General features: G+C 42.7%; 1 protein-coding gene across 4 annotated transcripts in view; it reads left to right on the forward strand.

Moving 5' to 3' along the window:
* Window positions 1–20806, forward strand: part of LOC124883869 (cytoplasmic dynein 2 heavy chain 1) — a 166881-nt gene that overhangs the window by 51615 nt on the left and 94460 nt on the right. For 3 of the 4 annotated variants that reach the window (XM_047391300.1, XM_047391299.1, XM_047391301.1), the window contains exons 60-73: window positions 6175–6312; window positions 7824–7937; window positions 8047–8207; window positions 8317–8440; window positions 8596–8717; window positions 8888–8974; window positions 10527–10653; window positions 11327–11468; window positions 12124–12233; window positions 12579–12599; window positions 13368–13466; window positions 13863–13986; window positions 18296–18459; window positions 18667–18786. In XM_047391300.1, coding sequence (XP_047247256.1) covers window positions 6175–6312; window positions 7824–7937; window positions 8047–8207; window positions 8317–8440; window positions 8596–8717; window positions 8888–8974; window positions 10527–10653; window positions 11327–11468; window positions 12124–12233; window positions 12579–12599; window positions 13368–13466; window positions 13863–13986; window positions 18296–18459; window positions 18667–18786 — 1653 coding nt within the window. The remainder of the gene's footprint in view (window positions 1–6174; window positions 6313–7823; window positions 7938–8046; window positions 8208–8316; window positions 8441–8595; window positions 8718–8887; window positions 8975–10526; window positions 10654–11326; window positions 11469–12123; window positions 12234–12578; window positions 12600–13367; window positions 13467–13862; window positions 13987–18295; window positions 18460–18666; window positions 18787–20806) is intronic. The other variant, XM_047391302.1, reaches the window with a different exon arrangement.

Raw genomic sequence — 20806 nt, forward strand, 5'->3', positions numbered from 1 at the left:
GAGATATAGTCCCTCCAGCGTGTCCTGGGCCGTCCCCTGGGCCTCCTCCCGGTGGGACGTGCCTGGAACACCTCCCGAGAAAGGCGTCCAGGAGGCATCCGGTATAGATGCCCGAGCCACCTCAACTGGCTCCTCTCGATGTGGAGGAGCAGCGGCTCTACTCCGAGCCCCTTCCGGATGGCCGAGCTCCTCACCCTATCTCTAAGGGAGTGCCCGGCCACCCTACGGAGGAAACTCATTTCAGCTGCTTGTATCCGGGATCTCGTTCTTTCGGTCATGACCCAAAGTTTATGGCCATAGGTGAGGGTAGGAACGTAGACCGACCAGTAAATTGAGAGCTTTGCTTTTCGGCTCAGCTCTCTCTTCACCACAACGGACCGGCACAGCGCCCCCATTACTGTGGCAGCCGCACCGATCCGTCTGTCGATCTCCCGCTCCATTCTTCCCTCACTCGTGAACAAGACCCCGAGATACTTAAACTCCTCCACTTGAGGCAGGAACTCCCCTCCAACCTGAAGAGGACAAGCCACCCTTTTCCGGTCGAGAACCATGGCCTCGGACTTGGAGGAGCTGATACTCATCCCAGCCGCTTCACACTCGGCTGCGAACCGCCACAGCGCATGCTGTAGGTCTTGGCTAGAGGGGGCCAGCAGGACCACGTCATCTGCAAAAAGAAGAGACGAAGTCCACTGGTCCCCAAACCAGACCCCCTCCGGCCCTTGGCTGCGTCTAGAAATCCTGTCCATAAAAGTTATGAACAGGACCGGCGACAAAGGGCAGCCCTGCCGGAGTCCAACATGCACTGGGAACAGGTCCGACTTAGTGCCGGCAATGCGGACCAAACTCCTGCTCCGCTCGTACAGGGACCGGATGGCCCCTAATAAAGGGCCCCCGATTCCATACTCCTGGAGCACCCCCCACAGGGCATCACGAGGGACACAGTCGAATGCCTTCTCCAGGTCCACAAAACACATGTGAATCGGTTGGGCAAACTCCCATGAACCCTCGAGCACCCTGTAGAGGGTATAGAGCTGGTTCAGTGTTCCACGGCTGGGACGAAAACCACACTGCTCCTCCTGAAGCCGAGGTTCGACTATCGGTCGAACTCTCCTCTCCAATACCCTGGCGTAGGCCTTACCAGGGAGGCTGAGGAGTGTGATCCCCCTGTAGTTGGAACACACCCTCCCCCTTCTTATAAAGGGGGACCACCACCCCAGTCTGCCAGTCCAGAGGCACTGTCCCCGACCGCCACGCAATGTTGAAGAGGTGTGTCAACCATGACAGCCCTACAACATCCAGAGACTTGAGGTACTCAGGGCGGATCTCATCCACCCCCGAAGCCTTGCCACCGCGGAGCTTTTTAACCACCTCGGTGACTTCAGCCTGGGTGATGAAAGAGTCCAACCCCGAGTCCCCAGCCTCTGTTTCCACCACGGAATGCGTGATGGCAGGATTGAGGAGATCCTCGAAGTACTCCTTCCACCGCCCGATAATGTCCTCAGTCGAGGTCAGCAGTCTCCCGCCCCCACTATAAACAGTGTTGGCAAAGCACTGCTTCCCCCTCCTGAGGCGCCGGACGGTTTGCCAGAATTGCTTCGAGGCCAACCGGTAGTCCTTCTCCATGGCCTCACCGAACTCTTCCCAGGCCCGAGTTTTTGCCTCTGCCACAGCCCGGGCCGCAGCACACTTGGCCTCACGGTACCCGTCAGCCGCCTCAGGAGTCCCACAAGTCAACCACAGCCGATAGGACTCCTTCTTCAGCTTAACAGCATCCCTTACTGCCGGTGTCCACCACCGGGTTCTGGGATTGCCGCCACGACAGGCACCGCAGACCTTACGGCCGCAGCTATGGGCAGCAGCATCGACAATAGATGCGGAGAACATGGTCCACTCGGACTCTATGTCTCCAACATCCCCCGGGATCTGGTCGAAGCTCTCCCGGAGGTGGGAGTTGAATACATCCCTGGCCGAGGGCTCCGCCAGGCGTTCCCAGCAGACCCTCACTATGCGCTTGGGCCTGCCAAGTCTGTCTGGCTTTCTCCTCCTCCAGCGGATCCAACTCACCACCAGGTGATGATCAGTGGACAGCTCAGCCCCTCTCTTCACCCGAGTGTCCAAAACATGCGGCCGAAGGTCTGATGATACGACAACAAAGTCGATCATCGACCTCCTGCCTAGGGTGTCCTGGTGCCAAGTGCACTGATGGGCACCCTTATGTTTGAACATGGTGTTCGTTATGGACAATCCGTGACTAGCACAGAAGTCCAATAACAAAACACCACTCGGATTCAGATCGAGGAGGCCATTCCTCCCGATCACGCCTCTCCAGGTGTCACTGTCGTTCCCCACGTGGGCGTTGAAGTCCCCCAGCAGAATAATGGAGTCCCCGGGAGGGGCACTATCCAGGACCCCCGACAGGGACGCCAAGAAGGCCGGGTACTCTGCACTACCACTCGGCCCGTAGGCCGAAATGATAGTCAGAGACCTCTCCCCAACCCGAAGGCGCAGGGATACGACCCTCTCATCCACTGGGGTAGACCCCAACACGAGACGGCTGCGCTGGGGGGCAACAAGCAAACCCACACCAGCCCGCCGCCTCTCCCCGTGGGCCACTCCAGAGTAGAAGAGAGTCCAACCCCTCTTAAGGAGATGGGTTCCAGAGCCCACGCTGTGCGTGGAGGCGAGCCCGACTATTTCTAGTCGATATCTCTCGACCTCCCGCACAAGCTCAGGCTCCTTCCCCCCCAGCGAGGTGACATTCCACGTCCCTAGAGCCAGCCTAAGCATCCGGGGATCGGGCCGCTGAGGTCTCCACCTTCGTCCGCCACCCAATCCTCTTTGCACCGGTCCCTCACGGTTCCCCCTGCAGGTGTTGGGCCCACTGGGGGATGGCCTCGCGTCTCGTTCGGGCTTGGCCCGGCCGGGTCCCGCGAGGAGCAACCCGGCCACCAGGCGCTCTCCGACGAGTCCCGACCCCAGGCCTGGCTCCAGGGTGGGACCCCGGCTCCGCCGTACCGGGCGACGTCACGTGCCTCGATATTTTGTTCTTCATGAGGGGTTCTTGAACCATTCTTTGTCTGACCCATCACCTAGAGCCTGTTTGCCATGGGAGACCCTACCAGGGGCATTTAGCCTCTAGGATCATTTGAGCACTCAAACCCCTCCACCACATTAAGGTGACGGTTCAAGGAGGGGCAAAGCAAAATATTGAATAATTGAATTCAATTCAATTCAAAAATACTTTATTAATCCCAAAGGGAAATTAAATGTTGTTGTAGCTGATATTATGAAGGTTTCTTCAGAGAACTGTTGTAGATGCTGATGGCTGTGGGCAGGAAGGATCTCCTGTAGCGCTCCGTCTTACAGCAGATCTGAAGAAGCCTCTGACTGAAGACACTGTTGTTGTAGGACAGTCTCATGAAGAGGATGCTCAGGGTTCTCCATAATGTTGTTCATTTGATGAAGAATCCGTCTTTCCACAATGATCTCCAGAGGTTCCAGAGGAGTCCCCAGAACAGAGCCACCCTTTTTTATCAACTTGTTGAGCTTTTTTAAGTCCCTGGCTCTGATGCTGCTTCACCAGCAGATGATGGTAGAAGAGATCACCCTCTCCACAACAGACTTATAGAAGATATGCAGCATCTTGCTTCAAACTCCAAAGGACCTAAGCTTCCTCAAGAAGTACAGTCTGCTCTGTCCCTTCATGTAGATGGCTTCACAGTTGCATCTCCACTCCAGTCTGTTGTCCAGGTGAACACCGAGGTATTTATACTCCTCCACCACCTCCACTTCTTCTCCCATGATAGAAATAGTTTTTGACTTATTCCTGTTTCTCTTAAAATCTACAAGCATCTCCTTTGTTTTAGTCACATTCAAAATGAGATGATTGTTTCCACACCATGCCACAAAGCGATCCACTACCTTCCTGTCCTCATCTTCTTGTCCATCTGTGATCCACCCCACGACTAAAGAATCATCTGAGTATTTCTGCAGATGACAGGAGTCTGTCTTGTACTGGAAGTAGGAGGTGTACAGAGTGAAGAGGAATGGTGAGAGTACAGTCCCCTGTGGTGCTCCCGTGCTGCTGACTACCTGGTTAGACTCACAACCCTTCAGTCTCACAAACTGTGGTCTGTTTGTCAGGTAGTCTTTGATCCAGGAGATTGTTGAGGCCTCCACCTGAGTCTTCTGGAGTTTCTGACAAAGCAAATCAGGTTGGATTGTATTAAATGCACTGGAGAAATCAAAGAACATGATCCTCACAGTGCTGCTGGCTTTGTCCAGATGACAGTGGGTTTGTTGAAGCAGGTGTATGATGGGATCTTCAACTCCAACTCCACAGTGATAAGCAAACTGAAGGAGGTCCTGATGGTTTACTGTTTGCTTACTCAGGTGGGCCAACAGGAGTCTCTCTAGGACCTTCATGATGTGAGATGTCAGGGCAACAGGTCTATAGTCATTGAGGACTGATGGGTGAGTTTTCTTTGGTACCGGAACAAGACAGGAAGTCTTCCACATCACCGGAACCTTCTTCTGGGCCAGGCTAAGGTTGAAGAGGTGCTGCAGAATCTCACAGAGCTGCTCTGCACAGGCCTTCAGGACTCTAGGGCTGACATGATCTGGACCTGCAGTCTTATTCCGATTCAGTCTCTCCAGTTGCATCTTCACCTGACTTCTTGAGACACACAGGGGGAAGGGGGAAGCAAAGGAAGCATCAGCATCTTCTGATATGGTTGAAGGCAAACATGTAGAAGCAGAAAAGTCTAGGGCTGAGGTGGAAGATAAAAAATGTGAGGTGTTACTGGACAGCTGTGGGTCCTGTGGGTCAAAGGAAGATGGAATGTCTTTGGCTGTGAGCAGGAGAGGAGGATGCGAAGCTTGTTTCTGAACTGAACCTATTGAAGAATGTGTTCAGTTCATTGGCTCTGTCCAGACATCCATCGGTCTGATCATCCTTCTGCTTAAACCCTGTGATCTTCTTCATCCCTGTCCACACATCTCTGATATTGTTTTGCTGGAGCTTGTTCTCCAGCTTCTTCTTGTACACCTCCTTGCTGTCTCTTATCTTGACTTTAAGTTGCTTCTGTAAACTCCTCAATAATTCTCTGTCTCCCTCTCTGAAGGCTCTTTTTTTCAGGTCCTTCAGGTCTCTGGTGATCCAAGGTTTGTCATTGGGGAAGCATCTCACGGTTCTGGTTGGGATGATGTTATCCACACAGAAGTTTATATAGTCGGTTACACACTCAGTCATGGCATTTATGTCCTCCATGTGGCTGGCACAGTGCGTCCCAGTCTGTAGCCTCAAAGCAACCTTACAGAGCTTCTTCAGCTTCCTGTGACCATTTTCTCACAGTCCTCTTTATTACAGGTTGCCTCTGAACAAGGGGCTTATATTTCGAGCAGAGAAAAACAAGATTGTGATCTGATTTGCCTAGAGGAGGTCTTGCTGTAGAGATGTATGAGTCCTTAACATTTGCATAAAACAAATCCAATGTTTTGTTTTCTCTGGTAGAGCAGCTGACAAATTGTTGAAATGTTGGAAGTGTAGCAGAGAGTGAAGCATGGTTAAAATCACCAGAAATTGCCACAAAAGGGATCTCTGCAACTCCTGCAGAGTTTCTAAGGTTGTCATGGCTGTTTCCCTGCTTAGTCCTTTTTTTTTATCAGCCGTGTTAGTTTCTTGTTTTCCTTCCACTTCACAATTATGTACCACTTTGTGTTGAAGTTTGTGGATGTAATTTAACAAAATATATAAAGGTTCACTGGGTACAAATACTTTTGCTAGGCACTGTAAGTAAGATAGCACACTTTTTTTCATAAAAGACTAATAGGTTGTTATGTATTAAAAAAAAATAGAAAATGTGTTCATTGCAGTCTCTGGGTAGATTTGATTGAGATTAGGTAGCTGAAACGTTAATTATGTTCATAACAGTTCAAAAAATTAAATATTATTTTGATCAGATAGACAGTACTGTACCTATCAGAACATTAAAGTAGGTTCATGCAATGTCTTCTTCATGTGATTTATACAGAATTAGATTTGTTTCATTTCTTCACATTTCAATCTTGCAAGTTCAGAATGTGGTGTTTTTGTAAGATGCCACATGTCCTCAGATTTGCATATATCCTGTTCATGTCTCATCTATCACATGTTAATATGGTTTGTGTCTGCAGGCAGGCGTGTCCAAGTTGAACGAGGCCAAAGCATTGGTTGATGATTTAAAGAGGCGGGCTGCCGAGCAGAGTGCACTGCTGATAACCAAACAACAGGAGGCAGATGCTGCCCTGCAGGAAATCACCTCCTCCATGCAGGTGTGGATTTGTGTCTGTGTTGCCTGTGTGTACATGCATGTTTGTGGCAATCATTGCAAAGCAGGGTGGTTCTCCTCCAGGCTTTCATGTCTTCTCCAACCTACCTCTTCTCATAATGCACCAAACTTTTCCTGGATCTCCCCTGGCTGTGCTCTTCCTATGGTGAATGTGTTTTATTTGCTTTATGAGCATATATGTGCACTTTTTTGTTTGTGGTGTCTCATCTCCTGATACTCATTTCCATGTCGCTTTCCTGACTCTGTCTTGAGGACAGTAAGCTGTATGAAAGGACTGATTAAAAGGAAACTGACATTCTTTAGTTTTACTCTGTGGGGGAATGTGCATTTTCACTTAGATGTACTAAGGAGGGAGAGAAGTGAAAAAGTAAAACAAATGTCAGCGGAAGCAGTTTGCAGAGAGATAATTAACAACCAGACTCATCCCCTTGGACTGCAGCAGCTAGGCTGCCTGTGGAGAGTAAGACGGCAGGAGAGGAAAAATTAGTACAGCTGGGACAGCAAAAGGAAGGCTGGAAAGGGACATTTATTGAGGCTTACTCATAATGTAAACATTCAGCAAAGAAGAGTCACATTTTGACTTTGGAAGAGTTTTAGGAATTAAGACATTTTCAGTAGTAAGTTTTGCTCTGGATCAAGATGCCCTGTGCTTTTATGCATGGATATCAGAAAATCATCTTTCCACTTTCATCCTGAACTACAGTTTCTGTCTCCAGTTATTCCAGGCCTGGTAGGACTTCAAACATGAACAGCTTCAGTGAAACCTTTACATCCACTCAACATGGGAATGCATGTTATTTTAGGCATTTTATGATGTATTTTAACTATTTGTTTTCAGGGTGAAAAGATTGTACATTAACGGGATGTTCTAGCAGGACACTAATCTCAAACATTTTATGAAAACTGGTTTTGGGAAAGGATAAAGCAGGCTTCTGGGATGGCCTTCCCAAAGGCTCAGTCATAAACCCATTAAAATGTGGCGTTCTATGCTTAAAAGCTGGTTCTGTCCTAGAAAACCAACTATTTTAAATCAATTCTACCAGGAAGAGTCGCCAAAAACAGAATTATTATTATTATTATTTGATTCAAAAAGTGTGTGGTTGAGGTGCAACTTAACCAAGGGACATTTTATCTAATTTTAATTAGATGTGAATATATTTCTGATTTTATATTAGAGAAGATACATATTTAATTCAAACTTAAGCACTCAGTTTTTGATTTTGGAATTAATGAAAGTTGTTTGCTGTATAATAAGCCTTCCAAACGAACGGTTGGTATAAATCAAAGACCCAAATGTAATATGGCATTCATGGCTTTGGTGAGTTTATGTAAACATTTGATCAGAACTTTATTTAAACTTAAATCATTAGTGAATTAAAAGTAATAGATTAAATATATCTTTCTTTCTCACTTACTTTGCTATTCAGGAGTTTTTTTGTTGACCTTGGGTTATGACAGTGTATGTTTTTAAGCAATGTTTTTCTTTTAATCCAGAATGCTAGTGACCAGAAGACAGAAATGGAAAAGATCAAAGAGAAAATGGCTCAAGAGGTGTCCAAGATTGGAGAGAGAAAAGCAAAAATAGACGACGAGTTAAAGGAAGTTCAAGTAAGTTCTTGGATTGACTGCCTTGTCCGTTAGTAGAAAATGCTCCCTACTTTTTCAGTGCCTGTAATCCCATCTGCATTTTCGCTCACTTCACCATGCTGCCCTACAGCCTTTGGTAGATGAAGCAAAGCGTGCAGTTGGAAACATCAAGCCTGAAGCTCTGTCTGAGATCCGCTCTCTCCGCATGCCCCCTGATGTCATCAGAGACATCCTTGAGGGGGTACTGAGACTTATGGGCGTCTTTGACACCACCTGGGTCAGCATGAAAAGGTAAGGAGTAAAACTATCATTTTTCTATGTTTCATTCAACTCCTTGCTGTCTTCACTGCTACAAATGCTCTCTTTTGCTTATCTCTAACTCTACTGTTCCTTTCTCCAGCTTTCTGGCTAAGCGTGGTGTGAGGGAGGAAATAGCTACGTTTGACGCTCGAAACATCACCCCAGAGATCCGTCAGAGTGTGGAAGAGCTCCTCAACAGGAACAAGGCTTCTTTCGACCCTAAGGTCAGCCAGCTCTTGTTCCAGCACAATGAGAAATAGATGTGTTTTTGGTAGATGGTAGTATTCCCTTGATGTTGTACTTTTTCTGGTGCTTGGATGTGACACTGTGACTGTTGTGTCTAAGTTGTTTCTGACAGTGGGTGGTGATTTTCTCTCAGAATGCAAAGCGTGCAAGCGCAGCAGCTGCTCCCCTGGCTGCCTGGGTCAAAGCAAACGTCCAGTACTCCTTTGTCCTGGAGAGAATCGGGCCGCTAGAAAGAGAGCAAGCTGGACTTCTGGAGTAGGAGATCAACACAAACACACCTCAGAAAAACACCTAATTTATAATAGGCACACTGTTTTGAGTCAGGGATTTTATTTGAATTAAGATTTTATGTGTCAATCCTAAGAAATACAAACCTATGAGAAACAATTTTACGTTTATATGCGTGTGTTTGTCTATCTGTACAGAAACCTTAAAAAAACAGAAGGTAGGAAGAATAAGCTGGAAGACCAGCTCAACAATGTTGGAGCCAAAGTCAACAAGTTGAAAGAGAAGTATGTCCTCTCTTATATTTCTGTCTATTTTTACTATCTGTTCATTTTTATTTTTGTGCATCTGCCCTGAGAAAATCTTGTGGTTGTCATGGTTGGAAGTTTTGGTTCGGTTGTCTGAGTCTTTCATAAGGCTTCTTGCTCTCAGTAAGAGTTATATACTGTGCACAACACAGAGGAAAACTCACTCCTCCATGACTGGACATGAAAATAATTTAAAACCTTGATCAGGCTGCTACTGATAAACTACTGTGGTTTAACTGTTTTGGGACTGCTTGTGCCGCCCCCCAAACAAAATGACACCCTGGGCAGTGAACCAAATTGCTGATATCAGTAACTAGGTAGGAAACAGATCTGTTGTGCAGATCGTCCAGTCAAGTACAAACACTGTGTCTCTTTGAATCTGTGTTGCTGTCTCACACGACGATTGTTTGAAATTCAAATAAAAGCCTCTCTAATAGCATTTTTTTTGTGTGTATTTTCTTTGATCAATTTCTGTTTTTCCCAAAAGCGATCTGGAACATAAACACAGTCACTGAACACATCCACATTTTTTTTTCTGTTTAAATCAGATGAACTCTTGTCCTGAGAGCTCAGTGGTTTTTCGCATTAGAATTGATTTTTCCTTTTTTCGCCTTGTGTCATACAGTTTTAGGTTACATGATCACCTTTTTTCCAGGTTCATATAAACTGATGGACTATTATTGATCACGATGGCAGAGTAGTTTCTTCTGTTTGCTTTCTGAGAGCTCTAAGGTCAAGGGCAACCAACTATGCTGTTTAGTTTTGTCCATTATCCACTGAAATTTCCTTAATCTCCCTAAACTTATTTTACAGTATTAATTACAGAAAAGAGAATATTTGAGTTGATATGGATTTTACATTCAGATAGAGTTCCTTTCCCAAAGTCTTAAACCATGATCCTTCTGGTTTATAGCAACTAACCCTCTGGTACATGCTTTTTTTCTGTAGAGCCTTGAAAAGGTATTCATACCCTTTGAACTTTTAGATATTTTGTCACATTACAATCACAAAAATGTATTTATGGGATTTTTGAGATAGTCACAAAACAGAAAATAGCACAGATGTGTAAAGTTTAAGGAAAATTCAAAATTTTCAAATTCATTTTTACAAATCTCAAAATTGTGTTTTGCATTCAGTGAGTTGGGTCACTATGATGTTACAAATGTGGAAAAGCTCAAGGGGTATGAATACTTTACCAAGCCGCTGGATATCTTAACACCCTCAGCTTTCATTATTTAGTAAAGCAAGCTGCCGATTGGATGATCCTCCCGAATGTTGTCACACATATTATCTATGAATCAGTCTGCCTGTCTGTTTCGATTTGCTAAGTACTGTAAAGATGATCAGTAGAGAAACTGGAAACAACTTTCTTTTTCAGAAGGGTTCAAACTAATTAAATAATAAATGTGATAAATTGTTTTTAAAACCAGATTAACATTATAAATAACCACATATTGTTCTGAGCTGATTCCATTCTAAACTCAGTATTTTAGTCACAAAAATCCTTCCCCACATCTTATTATCTCCTCAGGTTTCAGCGTCACACTGCCGAGGCTGCAAAGCTGGAGGCTGAGGTGACTAAAGCTCAGGACACGATCACTGCAGCCCAGCAGCTCATATCGCAGCTGGACAGAGAACACACACGTTGGAATGCACAGGTAGTTTGATGCATGAGTGTGTTGACATGCGCACTGCTGTCGGAGGGTTTACAAATGTACTCCAAAAGGGGCTCATTTACAAAGTAAGAAGCAACAGGAGCCGTCAGTGAGTGTGTGTGTGCATGAGAGAGAGGAATGGATCCCGCTGCCTTGGGTCCCCTCTGGCTGTTTTTACTCCTCTCCACAGCATCTGTCTGCGCCTTAATTAAAACGCTCAATCTCAGACTGACATACTCACTCACTCACACACACTCATGGCCTCTCTCAAGGCAGCAACTTTACTTTCTGCGCACGTATTTCCATACAGCCTCACCTAAACATGTGCACATCGGCACTTTTGTGCACACTCATAAGTAGCTGTGGATTGCTGGATGTTAATTTGTATTTAACTTTTTCCAAAGAAGGAAGGCCGGTACACAGTTAGCCTACTTTAATCTCTTGTTATCATCTGGCACATTGCTGAAGTTCTTTAAAGGAATCCTGATCAAACTGGAAGTGTGTTGCTGTCATTTAACTTTCTTGCTTTTCTCATTCTCTTCTTTCATCCTTACCTTTCTTTACAATCCTTCCTCTGATTCCTCCCAAATCCCCATTGTGCCCTTGTTTCATACTTTATTAACCTGCTCCTCCGTCTGCTCAGCAATCTTCTCTGTCTTGTTCGTTTTCGTTTCAGATGTCTGAGATACAGAGTGAGTTGGACACGCTTCCTCTCAGGGCTCTACTTGCTGCAGCCTTCATCACCTACCTGACTGCTGCTTCTGAAGACCGAAGGAGACACTGTCTGGATACATGGATGGCTCAATCTGGATTACAGAGTAAAATACATAAATTGTGCTTTTAACACAGTGATTTGCATATGCAGAATCCCGTGTTTACAGTTAACACCCCCACCCACACATGGCCCAATGCCCTGCGTCGGTGCATATGGTGGAAATGCTCACAATACGCTCACATATTTAGTAGTCTTGATGGTTAAAATAACTGTTAACTAAATTTCAGTGTTTCTGATTTTTTATTCAGTCAGAAAGTTGCCATTTTGTTTTATTTAAATAATCTCTAAACTACTTATGAGACACTCGCCCTCAGTTAAACTACATAAGACTAATTATACTTACAGCTTAAACACTTTCTCTGATATCACAACCTCAGTGACTCAAAATGAACTTCGACATTTACAATAAGGCTTCTTAGAATTGATTCATGTTTGTTTTGCATATAGAACAGGTGAGATTGAAGAAAAAGATTTCATGCTTCAGTAAAACTGAGAAACCTGCAGGGGAATAATTAAATAAAATTGTTTCGGTTAAAAAAAATGTTTCATTTATGTGTTCATTTATAAATTTGCCAGCTTTCCTCATTATTAAACCCTGGAAAAAAGCAAAGTTAATGACAACTATGATGAGGGTTTAAAGAGAAGCAAAACATAAACTATAGCTAAATGTCTCTATTTGTGTTATGTTTTTGTGTCAGAGTTCGACTTGCGATCCTTCCTGTGCTCAGAGAGTGAACAGCTGATATGGAAGAGTCAAGGACTGCCATCAGACGACCTCTCTATGGAGAATGCACTGGTTATACTACAGGTCAGACAAAGAGCCCACCATCTTTTCTTTTCCCTGTTTTAAAAACTTTTGGTTTAAAAAAAAAACATTAAAAAAACAGCTTTTGTTGTACAAATTAACCTTAACTATAAGGATGCTCAGAACAAGTTGGATCTGTTCTCTTAACCCGAGAGGGAACTAGTAATGGGCATGGGATTTCAGTGTTGTGGCATATATATATTTATGTAAACACAAATTACAACTGAAATAGAAGTACTGTATAGTTTTTATATTCAATTTGAAAAGAATGCTTTCATCATTGCCATTCACCTGTCCTCCATTTGCATGTATTTATTTATGTGTTGTTTCTACCATTGCTGCCTTCAGATTAATACACTCAAGTTACAGGTAAGAAGATTCCCCATTCACCCCATAGTCCACATCTAGTTTCTCTTTTTTCTGATGTCTCTGTGTGTCGCCAGAAAGAGACTTGTCTTATTTACTCTATGTGAGGTAAAATATTGTTTGTTAATATTGTGAGAAGTGAAGGAACATTTGATTCATTCAAGAAAAATGTAAACAGATGTAAAGTGTCCCCATTGAATGTCACAGAGGTGCTGATGTTATTTTATTAAATATCTTGTTCATTACAGTTATCTGATCCTCTTTCTGTTTGAGCCAGTTTGGTGCAAAGAGCTGAAAGGGTTATTTTATAGATCCTGCAATTACATCCTGCAATCATCTGCTGTCAGTTTTGGCAAAAAGTGTTATGGATTTGAAAGTGTGATAAAAGTGTGCCTATTTTTTATTTGTATTTAGTTGTATTCAGGGACATAATAAATGTTTTAATGATAATTTGTGTTTAACTTAAGAATAAAGGCCCGTACATAATTAGCCTAATTTTATCCCTTCGGCATCATCTCACTTCTTTAAGTGGTTGTTTAAGAAAAAGAACAGATGGTTGCAATAATCTTAGTAATTAGAATCCTGCAAAAGGATGACATGAGAGCTGTAGCTTTTCCTAATCTGATATGAATTTAATGTCAATCTGCTAGCATGACATCACTGTAACAGCATCACATGCACGCACAATTACATATCCCTTTTCCCAATGAGTTGCGTTCTTAGTTACATCTTATCCTAAAATGTGTCGTTTTCTTGTTTTTTTACTGCCAGAGTGTTGCGTGTCCCTTCCTGATCGACCCATCGTCCCGAGCTACAGAGTGGTTACGCACACATCTTAAAGAACAGAGACTAGAGGTTATTAACCAGCAGGTAAAAACGCACCAAGTGATCCAGTCCATCCTGCTTGTTTTCATTTCCTTGTTTGATAACTCCAGGTTCATCTACTCCAATAAGACGGTCTTTATTGTTTGAATTGTTATATTTTATGCTACAAAAAAAACCTTTGTGTAAAAAAGTTATGAATTTATTTCCCTTCTTCTCTCTTACTAATTGAAAAGGTAAACAATTTGTGCTTTATTTTAATTTTGTTTCATGGGACTCTTAGAGTGCTGTCTCTGTTTAGGACTGGATAGGTCATCCTCCGGAACAGTGGGATGTTAAAATGTTTTCATCTTGTCAGTTTTAGGATTATTTCACACCAAACATAGTATAGTTAACAGCTGAAAAGAGAACAAAGATTCAGCCTTCTCGTGTGCGCCTTTTCAGGACAACCACTTCATGACATCAGTGGAACTGGCAGTAAGATTTGGGAAAACACTAATCATCCAAGAGATGGATGGTGTCGAACCTGTGCTCTATCCACTGCTGAGGAAAGACCTCATAGCTCAGGGTATTCACACACACACACACACACACACACACACACACACACACACGCACAAAATGCCTGGTTGACGAACTCCTTTCAAGTCAGTAAATGCTGCTTTTGCAGTTGAAAACATAGTTGCTTCTAGAGAATGTCCACACCAGCAGTATCATTTGCTTGTTATATTATAATTATTATTATTATATAAGCAAAGTTGTGTCAACAACCATTGTAAAGGACAACATCAGGCGTGGGCCAGTCTGAAGTTTTTATGGTACTAAAACCGAAAGAATCTCATTTTCAATTAAAATTAAAATGTATATTTTTATTTTTCCTTCAGAATCAGAATCAGAATCAGAAAAGCTTTATTGCCAAGTACGTTTTTGGACATACAAGGAATTTGTTTTGGCGTAGTCGGTGCAATACAGTACAAATTAAACAGTACAAAAGCTGCTGCTAAAAGCTTATAGTATTGATTATGTTTTACTAATGTTATCTAAACATTAATTGTTTATTTAGATGTTGATCCACAGATGCACGTGTGGTGTTTAAGTAACAAATAATACAATGGATAATTTTGAAAATTTTTGTATAATTTATTTTTATTTTATAGAAAGACAAAAATGTGGTCAACTTTAAGAAAAATACTGAATAAAAGCTGCTTAATTTAGTGGTAGCAGTTTTTACCTAAACTTGCCCATAACATTACAATAGTAACAGAAACAGTGCCCAGAAATAAGTGAGGGAGGGGGAACAGGGAGAGACTCTGCTCCTTACACCCACAAAAGAAACCCACTCTGGTCACTCCAGACCTTTTTTCTGGTGTTTTATTAAAATAACTTTAAACAATAAGAATGGTGGGATTGGAAATGTAAAAAGTTTAAAAACAGTAACATTTAAAAGGTACTAGCCCGACTTTTCTATCAAATCAACTTGTTTTGGAATAAATTTGCCCTCCCAAAAAGGTTTCCGCTGACAGATGCCCCTCTGGATGTCAGATAAGGCATAAGCCAACTGGTCAGAGTTCTTTTGAGGATCTCCATTTGTGTTTTCTAGTTACTTTGTTTCCTATTTATTTGTAATTCATCCTTCAAAGGTGTTTACTTGTGTTCTTAGCAGATGTAACAGAATATTAGCAACACTGAATAGATTTGAGGAAGATTTGGCAACAACAAAACACATTTTATTGGTTTGTAAAAAAGGACTGATATAGACTGGATTGACCAGGTTTCATTATTAAAGATCAGGTAGATTTCCTGCAGAACTGCTGCATCACCCACTGCGTCCACCAAACATAATCGCCAGACAGGCAGATTTAGAAGTCTAATCCTACCAGTTCATATGCATATGCAGTACAGTCAATGTACCATGCAGTATACATAGTATGGACTATGTACTGCAGTCCATACTATCACAATCTTTATAGTTAACACCGGAGAAAAGGTTCAAGAAAGAAAACTCATCACTTGGCATTCTGGCAAGCTAAAGTAGTATGAGTTCATTTATATAAATAATTAAAGTGATACAAGCAGAATGTGGTACTTAGTTATTTTTATGTGGCAGATATCCATGGAAACCAGTCAGATAGAAAAATAGTTGTCCTCATCACAGCTTCTCCATCCATGGTTGTAACCATCATGGCTTGGGATTTACCAAGTCCAACTCTAGCTAAAATACTGTTGCATTAAGTTGAACCGTTTAACTCAACCGTTAAACTCAAATACTCCTAGATATTTTTAAAACGTATGTCAAAAGCCAGTTGTCTGTTTAAGCGTTTATTAATGCCAGCTGATCAGCTCTATTCATTATGTCTGTGGAGCCCTGCATTGGGTGTGGGATCCTGCAGGATCCAATGCAAATCACAAGGGTGGGCAGTTATAAGATTGCTGGGGGTGGGAATGGGTGGCCAAACATTATTACTGGGTCCCAAGATTGTTGGTAGGAACGAAAGTAAAACTGAGGTTAGTTAAATTAATTATGACCGAGTACGAAACTAAAAAAAATAATGAAAAATCTGATCTCTGAAAAAGCTTTGAAATTGTTCCAAACAAAAAAGCCAAAGAGTTGGACGGATTTTGTGGGCCAAAGAGCTTTTATATAAAGGCACAAATGGGGCACTTCGGATTTCAGAAAACATGCTCCTCCATGCTCCCTGGTCAGAGAAAGCTGTTTTTCAAAGGTCAAACCACAATTCTCAATCCACACCTTAAGCATGGAAATAATAAGAGCTGTGCTTTCAAGATGTTTGTCCTTATGATTTGGTTGGTGGAGATTGTTGCTAAACACAGGCAGCTTAAAGTGGAAAACATTCTGGCTCATCCAACAACTGTATCAAGGCATGTTGAGAGGAAAACACAAGAGATTCTGATTGGCATGGCAGCAGAGACAAAACACACTCACTTTAAATTTGAATTTGTGATTCAAAGCTGGGAGATTTTTTTTTACGTATTTTAATTTATTCTGCTTATGTTCAACTGAAATAAAATATTCAGTGAATTTACATTGATTTATTTATACAGTTTATCAGTTAAAGTGTCAGTGGGTGTGGTTGGGGCTCAGATCCGGCGCCGAAGGGTGGGCCTGGGATGCCGGGCCCGCCCATTCAGGTATCCAAGTTCGCCCAAGACAGATTACAAACTCCCTGTAAATTAAATTGCAACTATGCAATTTATTGACCCAAGACAACCAGGAGGGTTGCTGTAGGCTATTTGATTGGACTTTGGAGGCTGTAAAGAAGACACTTTGACATGGTAGTATGCCAAAATGGGCTTAGGGTTAGGGGTCTGCACCCTTCGAAGGCTGCATTTTAGGCCAATTGCATCATAGCGAGGTGACGAAGGCTGTTTAAATTCGAAGGCTCCTTCAAATGCGGCCGACAAATTTGTCCTTTTCCCCAGATTTGAAGGATGGGTCCAGTGTATCTGTCCTGGCCCACCCTATCTCATGATTCATTGCGGGTCATAGTGATACCGTGGTAAATATCTATTCGGTTTACCAAGATATCGCTTAATTGCAAAAGTGCTCGACGTGTTCGGAGAGGTCTTCTTGCCTCGCCAGCTGTCAGATGAGTGGAATTTTAAAGATGGTCCTGTGCAGGTCTCTATTATACATAAAAATAAAATATTTAAATGTTTTTTTTCTCAGTCTGCTGCTTAAAAAACTTTGTATTTTGGAAAATCCTGCAGTGGAAATCCAAATTTCCCTAGCAGCTGTGTTTTTATTGTCAGTGTACCTTTGTTAGTGGAAAAAAGGCATACAAACCTTGGAGTCCTTTATAGTAGAAACCATCCCATGTTTAATAGGCATCCAAAGTGAAAAAACATCTTTTTGACAATCACAAATATTAAATTCTTGCCCAGTGTCAAATATAGCCAAGGTATACTCATGAGGAAGATTTTGAAGGAATTAATAATGATGTTGAGAAGTAGCCTGACAAACAATTCAACAGAGGAATGTCATCATAGAGTGTGAATAAATGGCACATATTAAAGAAGAAATTAGGTGTGTCACATTAATGCTGCTATCTCTTATTGTAATTACTTTGGTTTCTAATAAAAACTTGCTCTTAGTGTGTCAATTTCCATTATTTGCACTAGCACAGAATAATGTTGGCTCCTGACATAAGAAGCTGTTTTTTTGAGTTTCAAAAAAAATCCGTATGGCTTAGAGATTGCAGTAAAAAGAGAAGATTCCTCTGAATTTTCATAAAGTGATAAACATAAAACATCTGCCAAATGTGGCTGTCGTGTCATGCTAAAAATGTGACATCTTTGCTTACATAATAAAATTGGGATGCAATGCATTATTTGGCCTATTTAATACATTAAAACTCTGTTTAGAAACTAATATAATGAAATAACAAACCCACAAAAACAATCATTTTTTGTGACTGTTTTGAAGCCTGTGATATAACCAATAATATTTAAAAGTTCTTGGTTTACTTGTAGGTAATGGCTTACCGAACACATAAATATAACTGCGATTGGAAACCTTACCTGTGAAAATGAGCATGACTCATAGGGCTCTGAATCATCCAGAGAAAGGAGGTTGTCAATTTGAAACTAAATTAGAACGAGTGGAGACAGAAGAACTATGCGAAAGGGCAAGTTATCCACTTAGAATTGATGCTTAACAAGGTGGAAAAAGAGTGAGGATATAGGCATGGAAATACTGCACTGCAGAAACAAGAAGACTAAAAGTAAAGGACAAAATATGAAAAAAGACAGGTTTTTAAATAACCATTATAGACAGAGTTACATGTCTTGAGTGGAGCAGTATGTTATGAAGTGACTTGCATCCTAATGTTCACATACTCACACATATATACCTGCAGGTCCAAGATATGTGGTGCAGATAGGAGACAAAGTTATTGATTACAACGAGGACTTCCGTCTCTTCCTGGCAACACGAAATCCCAGTCCCTTCATTCCCCCTGATGCCGCTTCAGTGGTCACAGAGGTCAACTTTACCACGACCAGAGCAGGCCTGCGAGGACAGGTATCTGAGCTGACACACACTCAAACACAAGCACATCAACTACATTTTTTAACAGCCCAGATGGGAAATAATGCAAAGGTACTGAAGTGTGCTGCCTGCACATGCTTTTCTCCATCATGCAGTCTGACTTTATGAGTTTTAAACCTCATGAGCAGAATCCATCTCCATCTCAACTTCCCAGTGTGTGTGTTTGTGTGTATGTTTCAGCTGCTGGCCTTGACCATCCAGCACGAAAAGCCAGAATTAGAGACTGAGAAAACTAGGCTGCTGCAACAAGAGGAGGACAAGAAAATACAGCTGGGCCAACTGGAAGAATCTCTGTTAGAGGTAGACATTCTACAACAATTACAGTCTATACATTTCTGACAATATCAGATCTGTTTTGTGCATATATAATTATAAGCAGTTGGCGAGATGGTGCCACGGATGACAGCCTTGGAACTTTGCTCTCTAGTTCCTCGGGTACTTTGCGTGTTTTGGTTTGTATATTCTGCTCTCTGCCACCATTATATGGTCACTTTCACTAGAGAGTAACTGCTAAACATCAGACAGTCCCCTTTAGGCATTTCTTTCTCTATTTTTCATCGACCCCAATTTCACTGAGTTCTTGGTTAGCACCGCAGCATCTCTATTGAGATTACCAGAGATGTAGATGAGGTAAAAAGGCAAGTGTCCTCATGAAGCTTTGGCAACGGGGACTCTACACACCCTTGCCTTCCATACACCTGGCTAATGTCTCCCTGGCTAGCAAAATGGACGGAATGCTGTTTTTCATCTCTATAAACATGGACTTCTGCAGATCTACCGCCCTCTGTTTCACCTGCAGCGTGGAGCTCTCTGGGAAAATGAGAGGAGGTGGAACCTGCTTTTAAATAAATGCAGGTTGGTATACTGATGTCATAGAGTTAGAGAAGACATCTAATGCTGATCTGGAGTCATCAGAATCAGCTTTATTGCCAAGTTTGTGACACAAACAAGGAATTTGACTCCTGTACACTTTGCTCTCAGTGAAGATTTTATTTTTATTTTTTTATATAATAATGGAAATAATAATGGAATGTTGTTCTGGAACTCTGACTGTCGAGTGTTCATCAGAGAAACAGCCCGGGGAAAGGAACTGTTTCTGCGACGGCTGGTTTTAGCAGACAGCGCTCTGTAGCGCCGACCTGAAGGTAAAAGGCTGAACAGTTTGTGTGCAGGGTGTGTGGCGTCAGCAGATATTTTGAGCCAAACCACACTGAGATGGACAAAGACAGGACAGACTCAATTATGACAGTGTAGAAGATGACCAGCATCCCCTGTGGAAGGTTGTACTTCTTGAGTTACCTCAGGAAGTACGGCCCTGTAGTTATTTAATCCTGTGATGGTGGGTTTCTTGGGTACTGGGATGATGGTGGAGTGTTTGAACCAGTAGGGAACCTCACACAGCCCCACTGAATTGTTGAAGATCTCAGTGAAGATGGGTGCCAGTTGGTCAATGCAGGCTCTCAGTAACTTTTCGTAAGCTGCAAACCTTTTTATTCAACGAGGGAGTTCTCCTCATTTGTTCTGGTCTGTGTTCATGTCCCACCCCAACCTTCTGGTTGTACTTCTTGCAGCAACTCAAGAAGTACAACCATCCACAGGAGCTGCTGGTCATCTTCTAAACTGCCATAATTTAGTCCTGTGTTCATCCATCTAAGTGTGGTTTGGCTCATCCACAAAACAGCAGAGGTTTAGACTGTAATGAACAATTAGATCTGCAGAGAGAATCATCGAAGCTGACCTGCCCTCCACCCTTGTACAGATCAAGGATAAGAAAAAGGGCTGCTAATATCTCTGCAGATCCCGCACATACTTGACACAAACTACACTGCTCAAAAAAATAAAGGGAACACTCAAATAACACATCCTAGATCTGAATGAATGAAATATTCTCATTGAATACTTTGTTCTGTACAAAGTTGAATGTGCTGACAACAAAATCACACAAAAATCATCAATGGAAATAAAATTTATTAACCAATGGAGGCCTGGACTTGGAGTCACAAACAAAATTAAAGTAGAAAAACACACTACAGGCTGATCCAACTTTGATGTAATGTTTCTTAAAACAAGTCAAAATGAGGCTCAGTATTGTGTGTGACCTCCATGTGCCTGTATGACCTCCCTACAACACCTGGACATGCTCCTGATGAGACGACGGATGGTCTCCTGAGGGATCTCCTCCCAGACCTGGACTAAAGCATCCGCCAACTCCTGGACAGTCTGTGGTGCAACGTGACGTTGGTGGATGGAGCGAGACATGATGTCCCAGATGTGCTCAATCGAATTCAGGTCTGGGGAACGGGCGGACCAGTCCATAGCT

Source organism: Girardinichthys multiradiatus, chromosome 18 (assembly GCF_021462225.1).
Source record: "Girardinichthys multiradiatus isolate DD_20200921_A chromosome 18, DD_fGirMul_XY1, whole genome shotgun sequence".
Classification (NCBI taxonomy): Eukaryota; Metazoa; Chordata; class Actinopteri; order Cyprinodontiformes; family Goodeidae; genus Girardinichthys; species Girardinichthys multiradiatus.